This window comes from Sarcophilus harrisii, chromosome 2 (assembly GCF_902635505.1).
Source record: "Sarcophilus harrisii chromosome 2, mSarHar1.11, whole genome shotgun sequence".
Taxonomy (NCBI): Eukaryota; Metazoa; Chordata; class Mammalia; order Dasyuromorphia; family Dasyuridae; genus Sarcophilus; species Sarcophilus harrisii.
Window position 1 is genome coordinate 186161506 of NC_045427.1, and position 24565 is coordinate 186186070.

General features: G+C 37.0%; 2 protein-coding genes across 9 annotated transcripts in view; both read left to right on the plus strand.

The window, feature by feature from the left end:
* Window positions 1-11071, plus strand: part of ALLC (allantoicase) — a 55536-nt gene extending 44465 nt beyond the window's left edge. For all 5 annotated transcript variants that reach the window (XM_031951177.1, XM_031951176.1, XM_031951179.1 and 2 more), the window contains 4 exons: window positions 1720-1793; window positions 4362-4470; window positions 7852-7976; window positions 10690-11071. In XM_031951177.1, coding sequence (XP_031807037.1) covers window positions 1720-1793; window positions 4362-4470; window positions 7852-7976; window positions 10690-10920 — 539 coding nt within the window. In that variant the 3' untranslated portion in view covers window positions 10921-11071. The remainder of the gene's footprint in view (window positions 1-1719; window positions 1794-4361; window positions 4471-7851; window positions 7977-10689) is intronic.
* A 3550-nt stretch (window positions 11072-14621) lies between these two features.
* DCDC2C (doublecortin domain containing 2C) overlaps window positions 14622-24565 on the plus strand; it is a 186417-nt gene continuing 176473 nt past the window's right edge. For 2 of the 4 annotated variants that reach the window (XM_031951181.1, XM_003757892.2), the window contains exons 1-2: window positions 14624-15424; window positions 20847-20898. In XM_031951181.1, coding sequence (XP_031807041.1) covers window positions 15129-15424; window positions 20847-20898 — 348 coding nt within the window. In that variant the 5' untranslated portion in view covers window positions 14624-15128. Of the gene's footprint in view, window positions 15425-20846; window positions 20899-24565 lie in introns of all 4 variants that reach the window. The other 2 variants (XM_031951183.1, XM_031951182.1) reach the window with 2 other exon arrangements.

The following is a 24565-nucleotide window of genomic DNA, read 5'->3' on the forward strand; positions in this document are numbered from 1 at the left end:
ATAACCCGGGAAGAAAAACAAAACTGCAAACAGTTTACACTCATTTCTCAGTGTTCCTTCTCTGGGTGTAGTGTAGCTGCTTCTGTCTATCATTGATCACCTCCAATATACTTTTAAAGACAAATTCAACTTGTGGTGGGCAGAGATTCCAGGGAACTACCTCATAGATTGAAAACAAAGATCCCTTAGATATTACAAGACCATTTTGAAAGAGTTCTCTCACATCTTAGAAGGGGGGGTATATAGAGCATTATTCTATTGTAAGGGTATTGCTGCTAGAGAGAGGTCATCTGGTAGCTTTATATTTTAACTTAATGTTGAGAGTTAGCTGCAAATTCAATTATTTTTGGATGCTTAAGGAATGTAAGTGCTGTCAGTGCTTTCTGAATTTCAGTACCCTAGGGCAAAGGTACCAGTCAGCCTTCCTTAGTTGTATAAATCAAAATTCTGGCTATAACCACAGATGAGGTCCTGGTCCCACTTGGAATCAGTAAGACTGACTTTACTATAAATTGGCTTCTCATCCTGGCTGTTAATAACTTTAGCTGTGTGATATTGAGTAAGTTGCTTCAATTGTGTGTGTATGTGTGTGTGTGTGTGTGTGTGTGTGTGTGTGCTTGCTGTGCGGACCTTTAGGAAAGAACCAAAATAAGACATGTTTTGGGGTATATGTGTAAAAAGGGTATATGTAAGAAAGGAAATAATCCCATCTCTTAATGAGGTAATAATAGGGGGATGTGTTTACTGCATTGTATATCTGGGCTGCAGGTGGTCTTTCAACACCAATCAGTTGCTTTTTCTTCCCAAAACCTGCCTTTTTGGCAGCCTACTTGAGTCACCAATTTCTATAGCCACTCAATCAATAAATCAACCAAATAATAAAATTTTTCAGATGTTTCCTATGTGCCAGGGACTTTGGTTTGTACTGAAAATCCAAAAACATAATTGAGGTATTTTCTGTCTTCAAGGAAATTCCATTCTGTTAGTTGGAGGGCCCACAGAACTCATATGTAATTGCTCTACTCTGGCAATTTCTGTGGCCCCTGACATTGAATGGGATATTTCAAACTAGCGAAGACTCAGACTTTGGTGGATGCTTGTCCCTAGTTGAAATGGACTCTGATGACCACCATCTGAAGGTGGAGGGATGGACTAGAATGGAACCCTTTTGTATTTATAATCTTTCACATTAACTTTCCCATTCATTCAATAAATATTTATTAAACACCTTGGGTGCACAAATGTTATAGTAGGTAGTGAAGGAGTTATAAAGTTTAGAAGAGACAAGGCCTCTGAAATCATGGAACTAGCAGAGGTTATAACACCTAATACAGGTAACTTGAATATACAATATTATGTGAAAAGCTCTTTAGAGAGGTTCAAAGTCCCATGTGAGGTCTGAGAGAATAGGTGGTTATTGAACTAGGGAACTAACCAGATGATTTCATGATAGGAAGCAGATCAATAGTAATAGCACTCTTTCCTAATTTTTGGCATAGGTCTTTGAACTAAAAGATAGAATAATTTCCTTAGTCTTATGCTTAAGCCTGAATTTACAGGTTCATTAAATATAAATCAAATAATATGTGTCAGAATGTAGAGCTTATAATTGTAGAGTTTGTAATTTGTAAATTGTAGAACTTGTAATTGAATTACACTTTGTTGTTATCTTTGAAAGAATATCATATAACATATTGTTGCATATTATTTTTCAATAAGGTATAGGAAAGCCAAAGTGCATGGGTGATGGCTGGGAAACTTCAAGAAGATTGGACAGGCCACCAATTATAGAAGTAAGGAAATGAAATGTGATTCTGGCTTATAAATGTGCTTCAATTCAACAAAAATGTTAAGTACCTATAGTATGTGAGACCTTGGACTAGATTCTAGGAAGATAGAGAAACAAAGGGAATCATCTCCTACTCTTCAGAGCTTAATTTGGAAAGCTTAGGAGAGTATTTAACATTTGCACAAATATATAAATGCTTTATAAAAAGCAAATATAATATATTTTGAGAAAGCAGAAATCACTATTAACTAATCAGAAAAGATTTATTGTAAAAGGTAGGTGAACTAAACCTGAACTGAACTAAGCCTTGAAGGGAAATAAGATTCTGGAGAGGTAACAGTAATGAAGGAATGAAGTCCAGGAGTAGGGGCCAGCCTATGAAAAGACTGGAGAGTGTGAGATAGAATATCAAATTTAGGGGAATAGCAAGTAGGCCATTTTTGTTGGAGTTTAATCTGTGTGAAGAGAGGAGTAGTATACAAAAAATTGAAAAATTCTTAAGCTTTTTCTAAAAAAGTCAAATTCTTTAGTTCTGTCCAAAATTGTTATAAATGCTGTTTGTAGAAATTTTTAGGGATTGCAAAACACTTAGGGATTTTGAATAACATTTGGAAGAACTCTGAATTAGATATGTTGGTTACTATTGATAGTACAGTGGATAGTCTTGAGCTTGGAATCAGGAAGGCTCTACTCTTTGAGAGTTCAAATCTGGCCACATACTCTCACTAGCTATGTCCCATTGAGCAAGTTGCTCCTGTTTGCCTTAGTTTCCTCATCTTTAAAATGAGCTGGTGTATGGAATGGCAAACCACTTAAGCATATGCCAATGACTCTTATAGTTCATTATAGTGCAGAACAGTAGTGTTAAAAAGACAAAAAAGAATTTTTGTCCTCAGAAGCTTACTTTCCTACTCTATAGTTCTAGCTTCTTGATATGAACTTTTAAACAAAGTTAGCAATTTAATAGTAACAAAATTTACTTGCCAGATTTGGGGAGAAGCTCCTTCAAGTTGATATTACTTTAATATTTGCAGATACATAAATGATACACCTGAGAGTGTAGTATAGAGAGTAGGGCTTGGATTCATCTTTTCTGTGACACATGCTAACTCTGTGTGATGTCAGGCAAGTCACTGAACTCAGTGAGAAGAGATGATTCTAAGGCTACAAATTGTTATATTTTTGGGGGGGGTTAATTTGCATTGGTGAGGGAGTTTCCAAACTATGTGTTCCTTATGCCCATGAAATCAGATGTCTGGACAGACTGGGGAAATGATACATAGTATGAGCATTTACAACTGAAAAAAGGGGTAGGTGGTGTTGGTAGTGGCTAGAATTCTGCTTTTTTTTTTTTTTCCTTTAAAGAAATCAATGGATAAAGAAAGATTTTTAGAGTTGGATTGTGTTTCTTTATGGAAAGATATGAACAAGGATATTGAGCTGCTCTATGGAAAAGGTGGAACATTAGCCATTTTTATTTTTGGAGGCAATTCCCACATTGATGAGATCCCAGATACAATTGAAATACAGAATATCAGTGAATTTAATTTTTTTTTTTGGCTATTTCCAGGGAACAGTGATATCATTTTTTTGTGGCTCTGATATTCTTTCCACTAATAAAGATTACAATGCCTCTATATCTATGTTACAACTGAATTTGAAACCCTAAACATTCCACATTCCTTGGTGATCCATTCTATGTGATTGAGCTTGTTTAAGTTGGTCCTCAGATTGGACTTTATGCCAGTAAATCTTTTGGCTTCTAACTGAAGACTTTTCAGCTTGGGTAGGATCTGCTAGATATTATACTTTTCTGGGAAAGCTCTCAGTATCACTTCCTTACTGTTATGAGGTTCTAGAAGAGAATTGTCACAGAGATCCAAAAAACTTAGAAAAATAAATATATAATATGTAATACTAAAACAAATTTTCTATTTTTTGGGATACTTGCTCTTCCCTACACTCTTCTAGAATAGATTTTAATTGTTCCATATAGTTAGGATTATGATATAGAATATTTGCCTCCTCTATATGGGGATAAATCAGCTGGAGGATAGACACTTTAAGCGTATAAATTTAAATAGGAAAAAAATGATGTGAGAAGAGTTTTATATAGTACTCAGAAGGAATTCATAATTAATACTTAATGTATTCATGGCTCAGTCATGATTACGAATTGGAGGTTGGGGTGAGCAGGATATATCAAAGAAATATCCCTCTCTTCCAAGTAATTTCCAATCAAGTTCAAAGCAAAATTTCTCAGATATATTTTAGTTTTAAAATTGGATTTATCACTTTATGAAAAGATATGAATAAGAATGCTGAATGGTATAGAATTTCTATCTAAATTGTGGAAGCAATGCTCATATTGATCATATTATAGATACATTAAAATAAAGAAAATCACTGGAATGGAAATATTCTTTGATACTTTTAAGATTTCCATGATTTAAAACTAAGAGAACATCACAGGAAAATACTCAAGATTTGGAACTGAATCCTAATTTTTTCCTGCTTATTTTTATGATTAATTTCTTAAAGTTTCAAGTGTGTTTGTCTTTTCAAATTATAGACTGATGAAGAAGGAGTTCTCCTAGTACCTGGTGGTGAATGGGCAATTTTCAGACTGGCACATCCTGGTGTAATCACTCAAATAGAGATAGATACACATCATTTTAAAGGTAAACCAAGTTTTATTAGTATATGCAATGAAAGAATTGAGGAGAGTAGGGACAGCAAATGGTTAATAGTGGGAAATGAGTGAACCACATGGATTCCATCTTGCGACTTAATTCTGGAGCTAGCTCAGTTCCTTTTTCTATTCAGTTTTGGGTCTGATCCAATTCTGTCTGTGAAAAGCTTTATTTAATTATAGAAACCATGAGAAAACTATTGCATTGTTTAAATACGGCCCTCACTGGGAAGTTGGATCACCACTACCTGTTGCTTTAGAGGCTCTTAACCAGGGACTTATTTTATGTTGACCAGAAACTCAAATAGATACAAAAATTGATGCAAGGAGTATTCTCACAATTGTATTTCTCAAGTAACCCATATATCTTATCTGAAAACTGATCACATACTGATTAGTTATTGTTTTTATGTTCCTTTGTTTACAGACACTTGGAGATGGGGAATGGGACCCTTCCTTTTTTGAATTCAGGAAATTGTACCTATTTGCTTCTCCCCCTTGTAATGCTGGAGAAACTGAGGCAAGAAAGAGATTGGTTTTTAATATTTTGATTGTGGAGAGTTTAGACTAGCTAAGGTCAACTGGTTGCAAGAGATTCTTGTTTCAAAGTATTCAGCAGTGACCAATTAATTCAGGAGACTTTTATAGTTAGAGGAAACAAAGGCAGATAAGGGGTGGTGGTGAGGATACTGGGTGGGGGACAAGCCATAATTCCAGGAAAGGATCATAACTTAGTCCTGACAGGATGGGACTTTCAGATAAGAAGGTCAGAGGACAGGAGACAGTGAGGTGAGGGACAATACTCAAAGGAAGGGGAATTATCCCAGCAAGCATTTGAAATAAGGTACCTGGAGTTTTATGACTCAATGATACTTCAGGGCTTCTTTTCTAACTTAATTTTCCCATTCCTAAGGAAAAAAGGAGTGGTGCTATAATAATTTTATTCAGCATATTATTATATTCAGGGAAACTGAAGCATTACACTCTCAACTTGAAAAGTCCTCAATCTTTTCTCAAATTAGAAATCAGATTATCCATGTTATAGTGTGTTTTTTTTTTTTAATTGGTCTTAGTACCACCATTCTAGTTTCTCAGATTTCAACCCCAGCATTAACCCAATATCTCAGCATTATTATTTGGGCTTTCTGAGGTTGGAGGGCAAATTAAGAAATGGTGGGACTTCCTATTACTTTTCTTTGTGTCTCTGAAAGCTTACCAGCTCTGTTTTATAAGAAATTGGATTTCTTATAGGCAGTTATAATAGGCAATAATGAAAAAAGCATTGGTTTTAGTATAAGACTTGGACTTGGATCTATTATTTATTGCACAGGTACAGTAACTTTTCTGAGCCTTAATTTCATCTGTAAAGTGGGGGAATTGTATTGGATGATTTTGAAAGAGCCTTCCAGGTCTAAATCCTGTGATTTCATACTGCTACCTATGGACTTAGATTTGTATCCCAGTTTTCTTACTTTTTACAATGCATTTTATAATTTGTAATGCACAAGTTTCAGGTTGAAGAGGGACCACAGAGGCCAAACAGATTTATCAATATGAAAAATATAACCAGCCTCTGTTTGAAGTCTTCCAATGAGGGGGAACCTATGACTTCTCAAGATAGCTAATTTCATTTTTTGTATAACCCTAATTGTTAGGAAGTTTTTTTAAAAGTCAAAATCTACAACTCTGCACCTTCTATGTTGCTCAGATTATACCCTTGGGAGTAAGCAAGACAAGTCTAATTGTATTACTATTTTACAACCCTGAAGTACTTGAAGACAGTTATCATGGCTTTCTTGAGTCTCCTCTCTCCAGTATAAACATAATTACTTCCAAAAGGGTTGTCATAGGTCATGTTCTTCAGGCCTTTTACCATCCTGATTTTTTTCTGAACAACAATGAGCCCATAGATCCTTGTCATGATATAACGAAGAAATTGTTATATCTGGAATTGGAGACCCTTAGCTCAAATCCCAGCTTTGCCACTTACTACCTATATGATAGTGGGCAAATCAGATAACTTTTCTGGGCCTCTGTTTCTTCATCTGCAAAAATGAGAAGGCCTTATGAATTCCCATTATTCATCCTGGAGACAGTAGGGATACATTAAAGCTTATTAAGCAGAGGAGAGTGACTCTTAGATCCATACTTCAGGAAAATCATTTTGGCAACTAAGTAGAGGATAGTTTGGCATAAGAAGAGACTTGCGACTGCAGATCAATTTGGAGACTGTTGAAATTTTCCAATTAAGAGGTTATGAGCTCTTGAACTAAAGTGGTAGCTATGTTGAGTGGAAAAAATGAAACATTTACAAGAGATGTGATGAAGGAAGAAATTTGGCAATGATTTCGTCATGTGCATTGAAGAACTGAGGATAACACTGGTTGTGAGCCTGGGTAACTAAGGAAAATAGTGCCCTAGACAAAATTGGCAAGTTTAGTAGAGGAGAGGTTTTGTTTATTTGTTTTTATGTAAAGATAATGAGTTTTGACATGGCCATACTGAGTTTTGAGATGTCTCTGAAACAACCATTTTGAAATGAAAAATATTGGATTCTCTATACTGTATTCCTTTTTCCTTTTCTTTTTATATTTGGATTTATTGGGATAGTAGAAATATATGATCTAACATTTCTCTTCTCTCAACATCACTAGAATCCCACCATCATTACAACCCTTTTTATCCTTAGTTCTCCTTTCCACAAAGGCATTGGAGGGTAATTAAAGGATAGTGCTTCCTACAAAAATATTGGGGTCCTCTTTCCTAGGTTCTCTTTTACATGCACACTCCCACAAAAAGCCCTAAAAATGGAGAGAGATTCTGGACAAATGTAAAACATAGGAGAACACTGTAAAATCTTTGACTACAGGGTGCTTTGTTTATGCAGAATATTCATTATCACAACCCTATATATCTTATTTTATTGTCACATTGGAAAATATGATACCACCATGAAAATATTTTCCCAGCTTCATGATAATTCCAGATGTGCCAAATAGCAGCATGCGAGTGATTAAATTTGTAGGTTAGGAAGTTTATCAAACACATTCCACCTTCAAGGGTAGAATATTATTCATTTAGACTTAATGTGCCCGACAATTAGCATATGTCAGGCCATTCCTCATGCCTTAGAAAAACATATCCTAATTTATTCTTTGAGGCAATGTTAGCCTGAGCATATATTGGGCGACCCACTTTGACAATTATCTGTGTACTTTCTCTCATTCTTTAGCTCAAATTCAAACCTTGACAAGATAGATTGCCCCCTACCTTGCCGTGCAGCAAAAAGTTTTGTTTCTGACATCAGCAAGATATCTTTGCTTTTATGACTAAGTAGGATATGGCCTATATCTCCATTCTCTTCTACTAGGTAATTATCCAGATACCTGCAAACTTGATGGTTGTGTTCTAACGACTACAGAGGAAGAAGAAGGTATTTTGCAAAAATGGCATTTACCAAATGTCAAATGGAAACCACTGCTTTCTGTCACAAAGGTAAGTGACTACCCTAGATATCATTTGTTCATCAAATGGAGAGCATAAGTGAGTAGTTGGCCAAATTCTTGTTCTGGGAGAAATTATGACTTTACCAGATATCTCTGCTCTGGAATGAAGTTAAACATCAATCAATCAACAAGCAACATATTAAAGATCCAAGTATTATATCAGGGAAGAATTATATACAAAGAATAAAACAATTCCTAATTTTAAAAATCTTACTCTCTAATGAGAGACAGCAAAAGCTGTTATAAATCTACACAGAATAAATATAAGAAAAGAATGGAAGAAGTATTTACTAAGCATCTACCATGTGCCAAGCACTGTGTTAAGCAATTTACAGATATTATTTCATTTGATCCTCACAACAACCCTGGCAAAGCAGATGCTATTATTATTACAGTAGAGGAAACTGAGGCAAATAGAGGTTAAGTTATTTGCCCAAGGTCACGTTCTCATTGGTTCCTAGATTTAGGAGGCTCAAGTTTAAAGCTTTGCTCTACCACTGGGTATGTGACCTTGGACATGTGACCTTACTTATAAACTAGGGATTCTAATAAATTATCTCAGAGAACTAGTTCAAGGAAACTAATTAGTAAATCTTGGAGCATTATAGAAATGTTAGTTGTTATTATTATGGAACATCAGAGCATATATATATGTGTGTGTAGTACATTTGTATGTACATTATGTGTGGGCATGCATATACATATGTGCAACATAACACTTCTATTACACACATGTGCCTATATGTAGATTTCTATTATACATATACATGGGTGTATATATGTATATACATAATGTATACTTCTATTATACACATATGTATGTGTATACACATAAACACATCAAGCATCTGTCTCTAGATGAAGCAATTGGGCTTAAGTGACTTGCCCAGGATCCCAAAGGTAGTAAGTGTCTGAAGCTTATTTGAACTCAGGTCCTCTTGTCTCCAGGGCCAGTGCTCAAAATACTGCTCCACTTAGCTGCCCCTCCCCAAATAGATCTGCAGATCCTTTTAGGGTAAATGCCATATCTCCTAGTTTTTAAAATGCCCATCCAATCCTCTTTCTCCAAAGTTATATGACAGATATATGGCCATGGAGAAGTTGCCTATTTGAGCCTTTGTTTCCTTCTCTATAAAATGAGAAGTCAAGGCAATCTGGCATATAGTAGGTTTTTAAAAAATGTTTGTTGACTTCACTAGGTCATCTGTAAGGTACCTTTTCATGACATAATTGTCAGTCAGTTAACATTTCATTGAGCACTTATTATGTGCCAAACACTACTAAAAACTGGGGATATAAAAAGAGGCAAAAGACAATTCTTGCCCTCAAAAAGCTCACAACCTAAAAAATGCTGGACTTGGGAATAAAGCGAGGACTAGGTTTGGATCCATCTGTGTGGGACGGGTGCTAGATCCCTTATTCAAATTGACTACTCAGAGACATCTTCAGACACAAAGAGGAAAAATTTATTCAGTCCTTGCAAGGATAGGCCCAAACACTCCAGCTGAGCAGACATAGAGCCTCTCAGGTCCCATCTCCCAGTATTGTGCCTGGCCTAGCCAATCAGAAATAGTGAATTTGGGGAAATAGCAAATTTGGGTAAATAGCAAAAGACCCAAGTCTTTTCATTGGGTGGATTGAAAAGGAAGTAACCATTGACCAGTGGTCAGCAATGTAATCTACTTCCTGTGGGTCACATAACTTCTTAGAGTTTTAGACCTAGGGTCTGACCTTTCCTGCCCTACAGTCCTCTGGAAAATAGGGATCATGTAACTTCCTGAAACTTAGGCCTGACTTAATTCATCTCATAGACTTTTTAAGAAATCTTTACCTGCTCCCATTCACTTCCTCTTGCATGGTAGCCATGTGATCATGAGTAAATGTCTGAGTTTTGATTTCCTTATCTATTTCCTCTCCCCGAGTGTTATGTAGTTCAAATGAGACAATGTACTAAAAGGATATTCCATACCGAAAGTCCCTCTCCCCACTTTTAAACTTCACCTTTACTAGTTCCAGATTCTGGAAACAGTGACATATGAAAAGTTCAAGAAACATAGTTTCTGAATATTTAATAATGAATTTTTACTAATTATAGCTAGAGATAACTAATAAAATAATCATTTGGCTTTCTCTCATAAACCAAAAATGAATCATGAAGATCCACCAGCACTTATTATAAAGCCTTGTTCCACCAGCACTTATTATAAAGCCTTGGAAGAGTAGATGTTCCCAATAGACAGAATCAACTCCAATTGGTTAACAACAAGAGAATGAATGTTTTAATGAAAGGTTATAATGAAAGGGCCTATTCTAATAAGGGGTTGGTCATATGACTGATCAAATCAATTATGGACAAAAGCATCTCAAGCCAAACTAGTCCCACCTCAGGCAAACTATACATAAGGATCTATCTTCCACCCAGTTAGTGAACAATAAACCATGGCAAGTGGGGGGTGGGGGGTGGAGATAAAGAATTCTATCTAGATAAGATGGGCTACATGGGGTAAATTTTTGAACAAGGTTAGAAATGTCCTTGAGAGATTGGCCTTTGAATGAGGAGGTAGAAAAGGGAAAAATCTCTGGATAACCTCCCCTTCCCCTTGGATATTAATTGGTTATTAATAAAAGAAATAATTATTTCTCACAAAATCACTAGCTATGTTCTTACCAGGGTTTCTGTTGTCCTTGATTTTCTTCCTCAGCTGTCGTCTAACAAGAAGCATTTCTTTGATAGTATAAGTCTCCAGTTGCAGAACGTCATCACTCATGTGAAAATTACCATTGCTCCAGATGGGGGATTGAGCCGGCTTCGTTTGCGGGGTTTCCCCAGCTCTATCTGCCTTCTACGGCCCAGTGAAAGAGTGTTGTCCTCCAGACGATTCCCTGTGATTGTGCCTTTGAGAGCAATGAATTCTACCTTCAAAATCACTTGAAATTGGGATACTAGTTAAATGATAAGTGTCGCAGTAACATTCATGGAACATTTTGAACATCTAGACTTTTAGAAACATTTGTGCTTTTATCTCTTGGAGATCGAGATGATTCCTGGTGACATAATAAAACATTTTCCCTATTTCTAAGAGATTCATATATTCTGAATGGATGAGTAAACTTTGGCTGTTTTGGACTGAAGCTGTTTTCTTGCAACTAGAAATGTATTATAAGGCTTTGTGAGGGAGTTTTCTTTTACTACTTAAAAAGTTGGTGTTCAGTTGTATCCAACTCTTTGTGACTCCATACACCACAGCACAGCAGGATTGTCTATGGGGTTTTCTTGGCAATGATCCTCACTTCATATCTTGCGCTATATCCACTGATCCACTCAGTTGCCTAGAAGGCAAGGTAACCTAGGTCTTTTCCTTCAAGCAGCTTGGTGACAAAAATAGTTTGCAACAAAACCAGTGAAAATTTCACAGCTTGGTACACCTCAGAAGACAAAAATCCCAGCTTTGATGTTGAATAGCTGGTGTAGCTGTATAATTTTGGGCGCAAGGCATTCTTTGAGCCTCAATTTACTCATCTGTAAAGTGGGGGCAATAATTCTTATTAGTTGTGCTTCAGAGTTATAATTCATTCACTCTTTTACTCACCATATATTAAGAGCCTACACTATGTATCAGTAACTACAAAGACAAAAAAAAAATAATCTCTGCCATGGAGATGCTTATATTTTGATGGGGGAGCTTCCATTCAACTGATGATAGTGTTCCTAAAATTTTAACATGAATATAAAATTTGAGTAAGGTATCTTTTAAGTTTTGTGACATCTCAGGTGACTCAAGTAGAGTATTTAAACTACTACTGCTCAGGAACTATGAAGTATGGAATCAAGATGTCTGTTCTTGGTATTTATTTCCTCCCTTGGAACAGAACACAACCCTTTCACTTTATCTTGGGTGATTCTTGTATAAATTTTCCCATGCAGCCTCCACAAAGCATTTATCCAATGTGCTGGAAGAAATGCTTACAGGTAAAATTTAATAATTGGCACTCATGAACTGGTTGGAGATCTGGCTTCAGTAATATCCCTAACTGAAAATTACTTCCCATTAAGATGTTTCTACATTATGTTGACCTTCCAACATCACTCTCTAGCTACTTATCTGTTACCTCTATCTTTCAATATTCAAAGAGCTTTGTCCTGTTCTGATAAGCCATTTTCTAGATGTATTGCTCTGGTTACTCAAATGGGAAGGTTATAAATGACAACATCCTGAAATTTACTCAATCCCATTACAGCCTCTCCCTTGCCCTCTGCTGCATGCATGATTCAATTTTAGAACTCAGTTCTAAAGAATCTGTTCTTTGAATTTAGTGTATGAAAAACATTTGTTTAAAACAAATATCACGAATCACAAGTCATAGTCTGAGGTGCTAGATATATAAACAAACACACCCAAACATTTTCTGTTATAAGTTTGTATTCTATTTTAAACTGTAAAATTAGAATGACCATAGTCCATTCCAAAAGATAGGTTTTCTCTGGGCAGAGGTGAAAAGGACTTGAATTCTTGCTCTGGTACTATGTGTCAATAGGCAATCAAAACTTCTCAAAAGTTAATGTGAAAACTAAGCTTATTACAAGGGAAATGAACATGTATGTGGAAGTTCACAATCCTTCCTGAAGTTTGCATATTTATAACTCTGGGACAGAGGGAGGAAAACACAAATTTCCATTTAAAAGGGGCATGGCAGGGAAGGGAGAAAAGTGCTGTAAAGGTGGGAAAAGGACAAAATCTCGGAGGGGGGGGAAGTGTGTGTGGGGGTGGGGGATGGGGGAGGAGGTAGGAGAGGAGGTAGAGGATGGCAAAAGCTACATTCTTTTCCCTTGAGAAGTGCTAGACTATGAAGATTTAGGATGGTCTGTTTATAAGGATCCTAGCTATACTAGCAGTTTCTCAGCCTAGTGAAATTGACTGGCTCCTGTCTTGACTTCCAAAGACACAGAAAGAATCCAACTTGAAGTGCAAACACCACATTTTTTTTTTTTTTTTGGGGGGGGGGGACACTTTGTCACTTTGTCCTTGGCACATTCAAGGCTTCCTGCATACTCTGGGTCCAGTGTTTTTGGAAAATATGAAACCTCAGAAGGACAAGTTCAGGGGAACCCTCAATATATGCAAGAGGTTCTAAGAAAGTGATTTTTTCTTTCTGGGCTTCAGATGAAGATTAGATGAGCTTTTTGACCTCTTCCAAGTTTAAATCTTCATAAATTCATAAGGGGCTTTATCCGTTATTTAGTCTGGACACTTCATTCTACAGAAAAGGAAACAAGCCTAGAAAGAGCATATGACTTGTTCAAAGTCACTGAAACAAATGAATGGCAGAATCAGAAACAGACTTCAATAAGTGATTTTAGAAGATCAGACCATATTTCTGGCTCAGAAAAGTTACTACCCCCACACCTCTGGTTTGCTGGAACAGTAGTGATCCTGGCTGAAGTCTAAAAGAAAAGGAAGTTTAAAACATAAACTGCATCGACTTTGGTCATTGTGAAAACAGCTCAGGAGCTCTGCTCTCTTAATCAGGATTTATTGCAGCTCTTGACATTTTGCTGATTTCCCAGTAGCCCCTGATTTCCTTTTTTTTGCAGCATTGTTCTTCCAGGCAATACAAGAAAAGGGGCACTAGTCTGAGGGGGCAGAAAAACTCGGAATTCTTAATACTGATGTGAGGGCAATTTATTAAATTTCTCTCTGCCTCACATTCCTCTTTTGAAAAACAGAAAAATTGGATTAACTATCTGATTTTAAAAATTTCTTCCACAGGGAATATAGACTTGCCCTAAGTCTTAAGTATCAGATTTCCAAACAAGCCATCATTTAATTCCAAATTGAGTTTGACTCCCTGCTTTTGCCAGCATTGTCTGGTTCAGAGAATCACTGATGTAGAGAAATGGAAGGGACCTTAGAAATCAATCCTGATTTCTCTCTATGGTAGTAGTTGTGGTGGTGTAGGACTGTTCCTAATCCTATTGAATTTTTCTTGGCAAATATACTGGAATGTTTTGCCATATCTTTTTCCAGTTCATTTTGAGATGAAGAAACTGGAGCAAAAAGGGAGAAGTGACATGCTCAAGGTTACAGAGCTAATACTAAGTGACTGAGGTAAAATTTGAAGTAGAGTTGTTCGACTCCAGGCCAGATACTCTATCCACTGTGTCACTTAGCTGCCTCTCCTTTTATAGATTAAGGAACTGAGGTTTAGAGAGGATGACTGATCTGCTCAGTCAAGTTGGTATTAGGTGGAAGTCGAGATTTAAACAAAGGTTCAGGATTTCTAAGTTTATATGGTACTTTCCTGTCTCCCTCTAGTTGGAATCTTGGCTCCGTCACCATCCGGCGGCGTGATCAGGAGCAAGCCACATCTCCATTTCGGGCCTCAATCTCCCCACCTAGTGGAACTGTAGGGAACTGGATCAGAGGACCGGTGAAAACTCCTTTCGTGGGCTAACTCCAACCATCTGCGCCTTTCATCCTGCCCTCTTTTTTCCTCAACTCTCTCTGCCCCCTCGCAGGGTGCCTCTCCTTTCTCTTTTTCTACCCAGGCTGTCTCACCCGAGTGAGCGGTCACAATTGCCCCTGGCCCGCGTCAATGCCCAGCCCCCAGGGCGGGTACAGGTGAGAGTCTAGGTGGAGCGGCCTCCAATCCTAGCCTGACCGCCAGACCTGTCACCACCCGAGATCTCCGCTGGCGGCGGCATCCTGAGCAGCTGCTGCGGCCGGAGGTCGGATTTGCAGGCAAGAGAGAAATCCTCCCCAGCCCAGTCCTGGGGGCTCACCCCACGGCCGCAGGCATGAAGTGATGCTCCAGGGACCAGAGTCTCAGGCGCTGCTCCCACTCCCGCTCCAGCTACTAGATAGTTTAGTCTCCTGTTCTCTGACTCCCCGTCCATCTAGAGAGGGAAGGGAAGGAAAGGCAAGGAAAAATCGAAGCCCAAACCAAGCCCTCCAAACCGCTTCTTCCGGAGAGCTGCCTCCACTGCTGCCCCTCACTCAAAACCTCCCCCCTCCCTGCTCTTCTGCCCTCACAGGGGTTGGAACTTTGGAGGGCTGGGAAGTGCAAGGCAGGAGAAGGGGCCCCTCCCGAGGTACATGTCTCTTAGTTGATTGGATAGTTGGTCTCCCCTTTCTAAGCAACCATGGGCACCCAAGGACCCTACCGCTCTCACAGCCTGTTGGACGTCACTCCAGCCAGGACCATCCTGGTGTACCGTAATGGAGACCAATTCTACGTGGGTAAGAAGTTTGTGATCAATCGCAGGCGGGTCTCCAGCCTTGAATCCCTGATGACTCAGTTGAATGAGAAGGTGGCAGTGCCCTTCGGAGTGAGGCGGCTCTACACACCCTATAATGGACACCTGGTCCGGGAGCTGGAGGAGCTGCAACAAGGGGGCAGATTTGTAGCAGCTGGGAGAGAAAAGTTCAGGAAACTGGAGTAAGTCGGGTCTGGGGCGGGGGAGGGGTAGGAAAGTAGAGAAGAGAGTGAATGAATCAAAAATCGATCAACTAAGTTCTGGGAATCCAAGGAGAGAGTAGAATCATTACTGGCTTCACTTTTGTTCCTCAGTTAAGGGAACTGCTTAGGAAAAATATATTTAAGGACCTGGATTGACTCAAATATACTGATCAAAGATTAAGAGCTGGAAGAGGGCTTTATTTTTTAATTAAAAAAATTTTTTTTTGGTATTCTATAGTATTTTATTTTTCTAAATACACATATAGTTTTCAACATACATACATTTTTGTAAAACTTTTTGTATTCTAAATTTTTTCCTTCTCTGCCTTAACTTCCTCTTCTCCAAGTTAGCAAACATCTGGCAAAGGTTTTATATATATATATATATTTTTAAACATGACAAATATGGAAATATTGTCATGTTGTGCAAGAAAAATCAGACCAAATGGGAAAAAAAAATCCCACAAGAAAACAAACAAAAAGGTGAAAATGCTGTACTTCAGTACATATTCAGTCTCTATAGTTCTCTCTGGATGCTGACGACATTTTCCATCTTAAGTCTATTGGAATTGAAACGAACCATCACATTGTTGAGAAGGGCCAAGTCCATCACAGTTGATCAGCACATAATCTTATTACTGTATATAATATTCTCTTGGTTCTGCTCATGGAAGAGATTTTGGAAGACATCTAGTTCAATTCTTTCATTGAACACATCAGAAAAATGAGACTGGGGTAAAGAAAGTGACAATGTGAAAGAAACAGGGCTGAAATTTGACCCATTTAACAGATAAAGCAAATGAGGTGGAGAAAGGAGAAGTGACCTAGAAGTAGAAACTCAAGCAAGGATTTGAGCTCAGGTTTTACTCTCCTAAATCCAATGATCTTTTTCTTAATATCTTATACTAATTATTGCTTTTATTCAGTTCCCCAATAATAGTGAGAATTGTAGTCTCATTGGTCAACTTATTTTGTTATTGTTGTTCAGTTGTGGTCTCCCTTGGGATTTTCTTGATAAAGTTATTGGAGTTGTTTACGATTTCCTTCTCCAGTTTGTTTTAAAGATGAGGAAACTGAGGCAAACAGGGTTAAGCGACTTGCCTAGAGTCATGCAGCCAGTGAGTATCTGAGGTGGGATTTGAACTCTGGAAGATGAGTCTTTCTGATTCCAAGGCCTGGCATTCCATGGTAACACCTGTTAAATTTGAAATTAGTATTTTTATTGTTCCTTTGCATCTTTAAGTGGTAGGGATATCCTTGGTATTGAAGGGGATTTTTAACTTCAAATCTTTTCCTCTCTATTTTCTTTATGTCTCCTTTCTCATAATAATAGTTTTAACTTATATAATTTTTCACAAAGTTCTTTCCTCATCACAGTCCTTCAAAATATTGCTCAAAACTGATCCAGAACCTCTGCTCCTTATCCTGGCTCCCCTCTAATATCTGTTCAGCACATTGACAAACAGACTGCAGTATAATGGTGCCATGTTTTATCTCTTTCATTGGACTACAAAGCCAGGAATCATTTCACTTCCTTCTAAAGTGTTCTATAAATTCTGACCTTTTCTGGTCATCAAGAATCCTCAATTTCCTCATCTATAAAATATGAGGTTGGACTAGATAATCCCTAGGGTCCCTCCTAGTTCTATTTTCTAAGGTCTCTTACATATTTGACTTTGAATATTCTATATTCCATTTACCTTTAATATTTCATGGGTTTAACTAGTGAGCATTGTCTAAGGAAAGTGGATTGGACTTGAAACAAACCTAAGTTAGAGGCTTGGTTCTGCTATTTATAATTCAAGTGATCTTGGGGTAAATTACTTTTCCATTCTGGGCTTCCTTTTCCTTATCTGTAAATTGAATATAATTCTTGCTACTCTCCACTTCATAGGATTGGTGAGTGTGTATGTGTGTGTGTATATGATGTGTGTGTTTTTAGAAAAGTATAAAGAAGTTCAATATAAAAGTACATAAACATGTCATCTATCAGCAAGAATTAAGTTGACACTTAATATTTTTTTTTTTGCTATATTAATACAGTAGTTCCCACTAAATCTTGTGCTGTTCCAACTGATCAACTGATTTTTTACTACCTTACCTCTTACCTCCTGACAGTTTTTTCATAGTTCCTTTTTTTTTTTTTTTTTTTTTTTTTTTTTTTTTTTTTTTTTTTTGGTCCTCTGTTTGAGATGAAATGAGCATAGAGAATTTATTTTTTTATCCTTCAAAAAAAAGTTTTCCCAGTAAGGAGAAAATGGGATCTAAATGGTAATGCTTCCTGCTTAAACCTTCTTCCTTATCCTAATCATTTATTCAGTTGTAAGTGAAATTTTATTAAACATTTCTTTGAACCATTTAAATCAGTACAATTCATATATATTTATTGTGAGATTCATTATAGCATGGTGTGAAAGAATGAAGGATTTGAAGTCAGAGGACTTCAGTTCAAAACCTCATTCTACTACTTATTATCTGTATAAACCTGAAGAAATTACTTAATTACTTTTTGGGCCTCAATTTTCTTATATGTAAAAGGAGCAGAGTTGGATTTAGATGACCTCTAAGAACTCTTCCAGCACTAAATCTGGAATCCTAGGTGCAAAGCACTATGCTAGGTGCTGGGAGTCAAAAAGACAAAATGAAAAAGTTTCTGCCCTCAAGGAGTTTACATTCTACTGAGATAATACAACACACAATTTAATAAATATATACATGATAATCTGAGGAGGTGGGAGAGATCCTAAACCATTAGGGAATGGGGAAAAGCTCCTTATTGAGCCTTAAGGGAATCTACATTTGAAGAGAAAGTGATGAGGACTGCATTTCAGGCATTGGAGATGGTTTGCCCTGAAGTGGTATTGGAATGGAAAATTTAAGCTAGAGAAATTGCTAATGGGAAACAAAGATGCTATTAATAGTGCAACTAGACGGATGCCACAAATTTTTAACAAAGTAGCAATTTGAGATTTGAGTGGAGATATGTATTATTAATAGAAAGCTAAGAGTATTCTAACAAGCAAGTCAAATTGATGTGAATGGAGTTGTGTGTTGAAATGGAAAGCAAAAAGGGCTGAGTATAGCAAGCAAATCAAATTGATCTCTCTGTGCCTCAGTTTTCCTCATCTGTCAATATGTTGCACCAAATGATTTCAAAAGTGTCTTCTAGGTCTGACATTCTGTATTTCCATGGAAAAGGAAACAGAACTTTGTCTCTAGATTAGATGTCCTTAGAGCCAACTTCATATTTGCTGGAGTTTGAGCCCATGTCTCTTAATTACTCCTCCAGAGCTCTTAAACCATAGTTTGCTTCCATTCTTTATGAGCAAACAATCCTGACCTTGAGGAAGATCTCCAACATTCATAGTAATTTGTTTTTCAATGTTTTTTTTTCTTATGTTAATAATGTATGAAATTATATATATATATATGTATATATATATATATATATATATATATATATATATTTATTGTGAAGAAAGCCTGCTCTTTTGGCTTGACTTTCACTTGTATTAGTTAGGCACAATTAGTTGGAAATATATGTTTTGTAATTAGTAAGCAATTTAAATAACTTCTCACTTCTCAGAAAATTTCATCGCAATAGCAAGGTTAACAAGTGGACTTAGAAGTGATGCTGTGTAATAAGCTACATCTCAAAATAATTATCTGAAGAGATAAAATCTATAAAAATTATTCAATACCCAGCCATTGTTCAAATCCTCTCTAGACTAAGTTAATTATTGATGACTTCTTTGAAAATTATTGGTAAATAATGGTGAAAAAAAGCTTTTTCATCCTTCCAAAAAAATTTCTAGGTTCATGGTTATTATTGCTTTTTGTAGCAGTTTTATTTCCCAAGAATCCTAGACTTTTTTCTTTAAGCAAAAATGCTGTAATCTTAAAACCCAGATCAAAGTTTGAAATGATTTAAATACTGAAAAAAGCTACATACAATTGAATATATGTATGCATAGTGATAAACCCTTTATTCAGCACTTCCTTCATGCCCGGTACTGTACTAAAGAAGTGATGGGGTTATTTAGGCAATTTATCCTGCTCCCAAAGAATTTATAAAAGGAGGAAAGATAATACACAAAGGGGAACTAGAAAAGGATATTTGTGCACATACTTAGCTAATAGCTTGGTTTGATTATGTTTGAGAGACCTTCTTCTGGACTTGATATAGTGAAAACTCACTTCTTAGTGCCCAGCATCCAGAGGCAGGGTCCAAGGTTTTGTTGGGAGAAACAGGACAATGAGGAGACCTAAGGTAGGTGATATGCTTTGAAAATAATTGGAATATGGAAGGACTTGGTATAGTGGAAAGAAAAATGAGCTAAAAATCAGAACACTTGGGTTTGAGTTTAATTTTGTCCTTAATTTGCTGTTTAATTTGGGGAAAATGACAACTTTTCAGAATTTCCCTTTTCTCATCTACAGAATTTGAATGCTTTGTACTGGTTACTTCACAGGGTTGTTCTTAGTGAGTGAAATAGATGAAGCTTTCGCAAGCAGTCTGTGAGACTAGGCCTAAGATGCATGATCCCTATTCCCAGAGGCCTTTAGAGCCAGAATATCAGAACTTGGTCCCCAGGTTGCAGAAAGTCACATGACCTCTAGGCCTAGAGGTCTTTAAATTGTTAAGGCCCTAGGTCAGCGACAGGGAGTGACTGACAGGAAGCAGGCAACATTGATGATCATTGGTCAATGATGGTTATTTCCTTTTAGTCTATCCATTGAAAAGGCTTGGGTCTTTTACTATTTAATCAGCTACTCCTTCCTGCTGAGCAGGTTGAGGAGCACATTTTGGGAGCTGAGATCTCAGGTGTGCTAGGCCTCTCCCTGCAGAGACTAAATAAATGCTTTCTTTTTGTACCTAAAGATATCTCTGATTAGTTAATTTGGGGAAGGGGGGGGTCTAGCTCCCATCCCACACGTTAGGAAAACATATAAAACTTGCAATTATAAGCTAAACATTTCCTAAACATTAGAGACATGAGTTATTGATATTTAAAATGCTGTTTATTTCACTATTAAAACTATCATATCAAGCCAGACATGGTGGCAGTTATTTATAATCCTTAAAACTAGCGGAGGTTGAAACTGGTGGATTGCTTGAACTGGGGAATTCTGAACTTCAGTGGGATAAAGCTAGTGAAGTATCTGTCCCAAGGCCAGCACCAATATAGTGAGTTCTCTGGGAAAAGGGGATTAAAGTTTTTGTACCCATTGAGTCTAGGAGTGACTGTTGCATTTCCTACTCAGTCAAGATAAGGAGAATGGCCTCAATTCAAACAAACAAAAATCTAATTGTTTTCATGTTAGGAAGAATACTTAGTCTGTATTTCATGTTCCCTATGCTAAAACAATATTTCCTAATTATACTTATTTCTATTTGCAGTTATTTCCACATAGCTCCTCAAAAACCTACAAGGATGAAAAAGGTCAAGGAAGTAAGTGTCTTTCTGCTAACTAGTAAGTGTAGAATTGGGCTATCATTATGTAAAATTATATCATTAAAAAATTAAAAATCATATAAAATATCATTGACTTTTTCATAGGGAGTTATTTGCAAAAGTTTGAAGTTCAAGATCAGAATTAGCTTTGTAATCTTGTCATACTTTTAAAAGTTACTATGATGATAGGGGGTTAATAACTCCTGCCTTATCATGGCTACTAAAACTTCCTCTAGCAGGCACTGTATATCAGTATTTATAAAAATTTGGTTTTTAAAATTTAATGTTTAAGATGCAGAAGGATGGATGTTAGGAAAAGTTAAACTGATGAATAAGGTGCTGAATCATAGTCACATAAGATTTAGATCTAAAGAGGTCCTAAAGGTCATCCTAATCCTTTTTTTAACTCCCTCAGACAAGGGGTCACTTGACTGAGTATACTTCCAAGGGGGGAAAAAAATCACTTAAAGCTCAACTTTGGATCATGATTAAATTAAGTTCTTATCAATTTATAACGTATAATCAATTTTCAATGTATAATGAAGATTAGTTATTTTTTTCTTCAAGACAAAAGAAATGTTTAAAACACATAAGCCCACATTGACAAAGACGTACAATAAACTACAATACCTCATAACTCTTATATTCTTCTAAAATGCTGACATTTAAAACATGGAATATTTAGTAGGAGAGTTGAAAGATCTTTTACCTTTACTTTAGTTCTGCAGCATTCAAACAAGTCCTTTCCTCAAAGTTTATCCCTCTTGGTGTGCCAGTACTTGGGTGATCTTTCTATTAGTAGGCATCTTTTTCTTTGATAAGTGTTGTGGTAGTTACAGAGGGCTCTTCCTTCAGTGTAGCTGGCACTGCCCAGAAGAGCCAGGAATTTCCAGCCTCTCAGATTTGTTACCTCCTAGACTGGAAATATCTTCTCAGATTGTCCAAAGCATGTCTATCATGTTAAGAAACTGAGGCTAAATGACTTGCCCAGAATCACATAGCTAGTAAATGTCTGAGGCTGAATTTAGGTCTTCCTGACACTAGGTCAGGATACAAGGTACTAGGCAGTTTTTAAACTGCCACTAATCAGCCAATAAATCATTCATTAAACATTTGATGTATTTGAAGCTGTGTCCTAGGCCTTTAGGGATATTAAAGACCTTTAAAGGGAAATAGGTCCTACCTTCTCAGATGTTTGCATTTTAGCATCCAATGAATGTTTTCTAATTGTGTTCCATCAACCTTTTGCTAAAACCAAACAATTAACATTCTAGGGGTTTATTGAAAGGAGGAGTTCATTTGTACTTCAGGAAACCTAGTAGGAATGTAAGTCATTCAATTTCATTGGCTTTCTGTTTGGGCAAAAATGTATTAGTGGAAAAATTGAAGACAAAGCTCCAGAGACCTTAACTGAGCATAGAAATTCACTTACAATTAATTAGAAAGCCATTTTATACACTTAATGAAGCCCATAGACATGATTTGTAAAATACTGTAGTATAATGCATTGGCAATCACATTTCATTTAATTGGGGACTAGGGTGGGTGGGTAGAGGAAGACTTTAGGTAAACACCCTCGGGGGCCTTAGATTATTGCTGGCTTTTCACATTTGTTTTAATGAGAAAAGTCTCATTTGAACTCCAGAGGCTTCCTACAATTCAATATGTTCTAACTTATCATCTGTAAAGATTTGTTTAGACCTAGACCCCCAGTCTAGTCTCTTCAAAAACTTGCCCAGGAATCTATGAATTAAAATGGTTTCCCATGAGCCCCTGAATGAGACAGAGGTTCTAATAGATCTGAGCAGGGTTCACCACCATGGACCATCCCAAGAAACAACACAAAGCCTGGTAATGCAGGCTTTTTTTGACTATTTGTAGAGGATATTTATGCTTATGAATGTTGAAGAGATTCTATTTTAACAGTTCTCTGTTCTTTTTGGCATGGTGACTCCCTGGTGATACATTTACTCCTGATCTTGTGCAGTTTGTATATATGACTTTACAAATCCTCTATGGAAGATTTACCAGTGTTCCAGAGATCTTTCCTTTGGTTTCTTTAATATTTTGTGGATACCAGTGCAGTGATTCTTGGGGGATTATTATCCTTCATTTTTACTTTTGTGGCACTTTTACACATTGCTGTGAGTATATCTATAGGAAATCACAACTTCATGAAACTTAAGTGAATAGTAGATTTATTACAGGAGAAATGATATGTATGTGAAATCCAAAGCCAGGGCAAAGAGTTCACAATTCATAAAGAAGTTTGTGTTTTCATTATAGCAGGACAAAGGAAGGAGGAATGCAGGACAGAATGTGGCATGGGAGGGGGAAAAGTGCAGGTAAAGTAGAGAAATGGACAAAACACTTTCCAAAGGGGAGGAGCAAGGTGATGGCAAGAGACACATTCTTTTCTTGAATATGAAGATAGGAGGGTTCATTTATTTGCAAAGAACCCCAGCTGCACAAGCATTTTCCCAGGGTGATATAACCTGACTGGTATTTGTCTTGCCTCCCAAGGATACACAGGAGGTACAAACAACAAATTGTCAAAAGAGTGGGAGTAGAGAGGTGGAGGGGGGAGGACTTTTGTCCTTGGCATATTCAGGGCTTCCAATATTTTTGGGTCCAATATCTCTGGAAAATATGACTCCTCAAAAACACAAGTTAATTAATATCTGTTAATAATGAAAACATGGGGATACTTATATGAACTAATGTAACAGTAGGAGGGAATAGGAGGGAAAAAAAATAAATTTCTGCTACTTTTTGACCAGGAAGAGAGCTCACATCGAGTGGGGATAATCTGGAAATGTTTGAAATGTAAAAAAAAATCACACTAACAAAATGTAAAGTGTCATCATGTGATGTATTATGCTGTATAGCATTATCAAATGACGCAGTATGTCATATGATGCAGGAAGCCTATCACACAACATAGTGTCTATCACATGACGTGTCTCCCACATGATGTACTATAGCTGTCACATTTTGTGGTGATCCATCACCTGCTTGTGTGATCAGAAGCACGTTTGTGGGATCAGGAATGTGTATGTGGAAGATTTGGATCAGAAGTGTATGTGTGTGTGCTTGTAATTATGTGATCATTACTAGGTATTGTGGGATCGTTAGTCTGTGAATGCCAGATCAGACGTGCGTGGTGTACCTATGAGGTAGTATGCCAGTCACAGGACCTAGCATGTCAGACAGTATAACTAGCATCTGAGAGGTTGTGTGATTATATGGCATGACAGTTCAAAACATGGCACAGCACCAAGATAGCAGGATTGTCACATGATATAGTTCACCACATGTTACAAACAAAAAATCGCATAATACACTGTGGCAACATGTTACATAGCATGCTATACACCATGCTTGTCACATGACATGATCATTATATGATACAGCACACTATGAGCCATGTTTATTATAAGATATGGCATATTTATTACATGACTGGCAGTTCCATCAGTGACATGGTATGTTATATGGTACAATGCTTTATCTATCATGGTCATCAGAGTGCATAGCATATCTGTCAGATATGTCTCACATGATGCGACATGCCTGTCACATATGACCAGAAATGTGTTTGTGGGTTCAGAAGTGTGTTATGTGACAGATCAGAAATGCATGTGCATGATGTGGGATCAAGTGA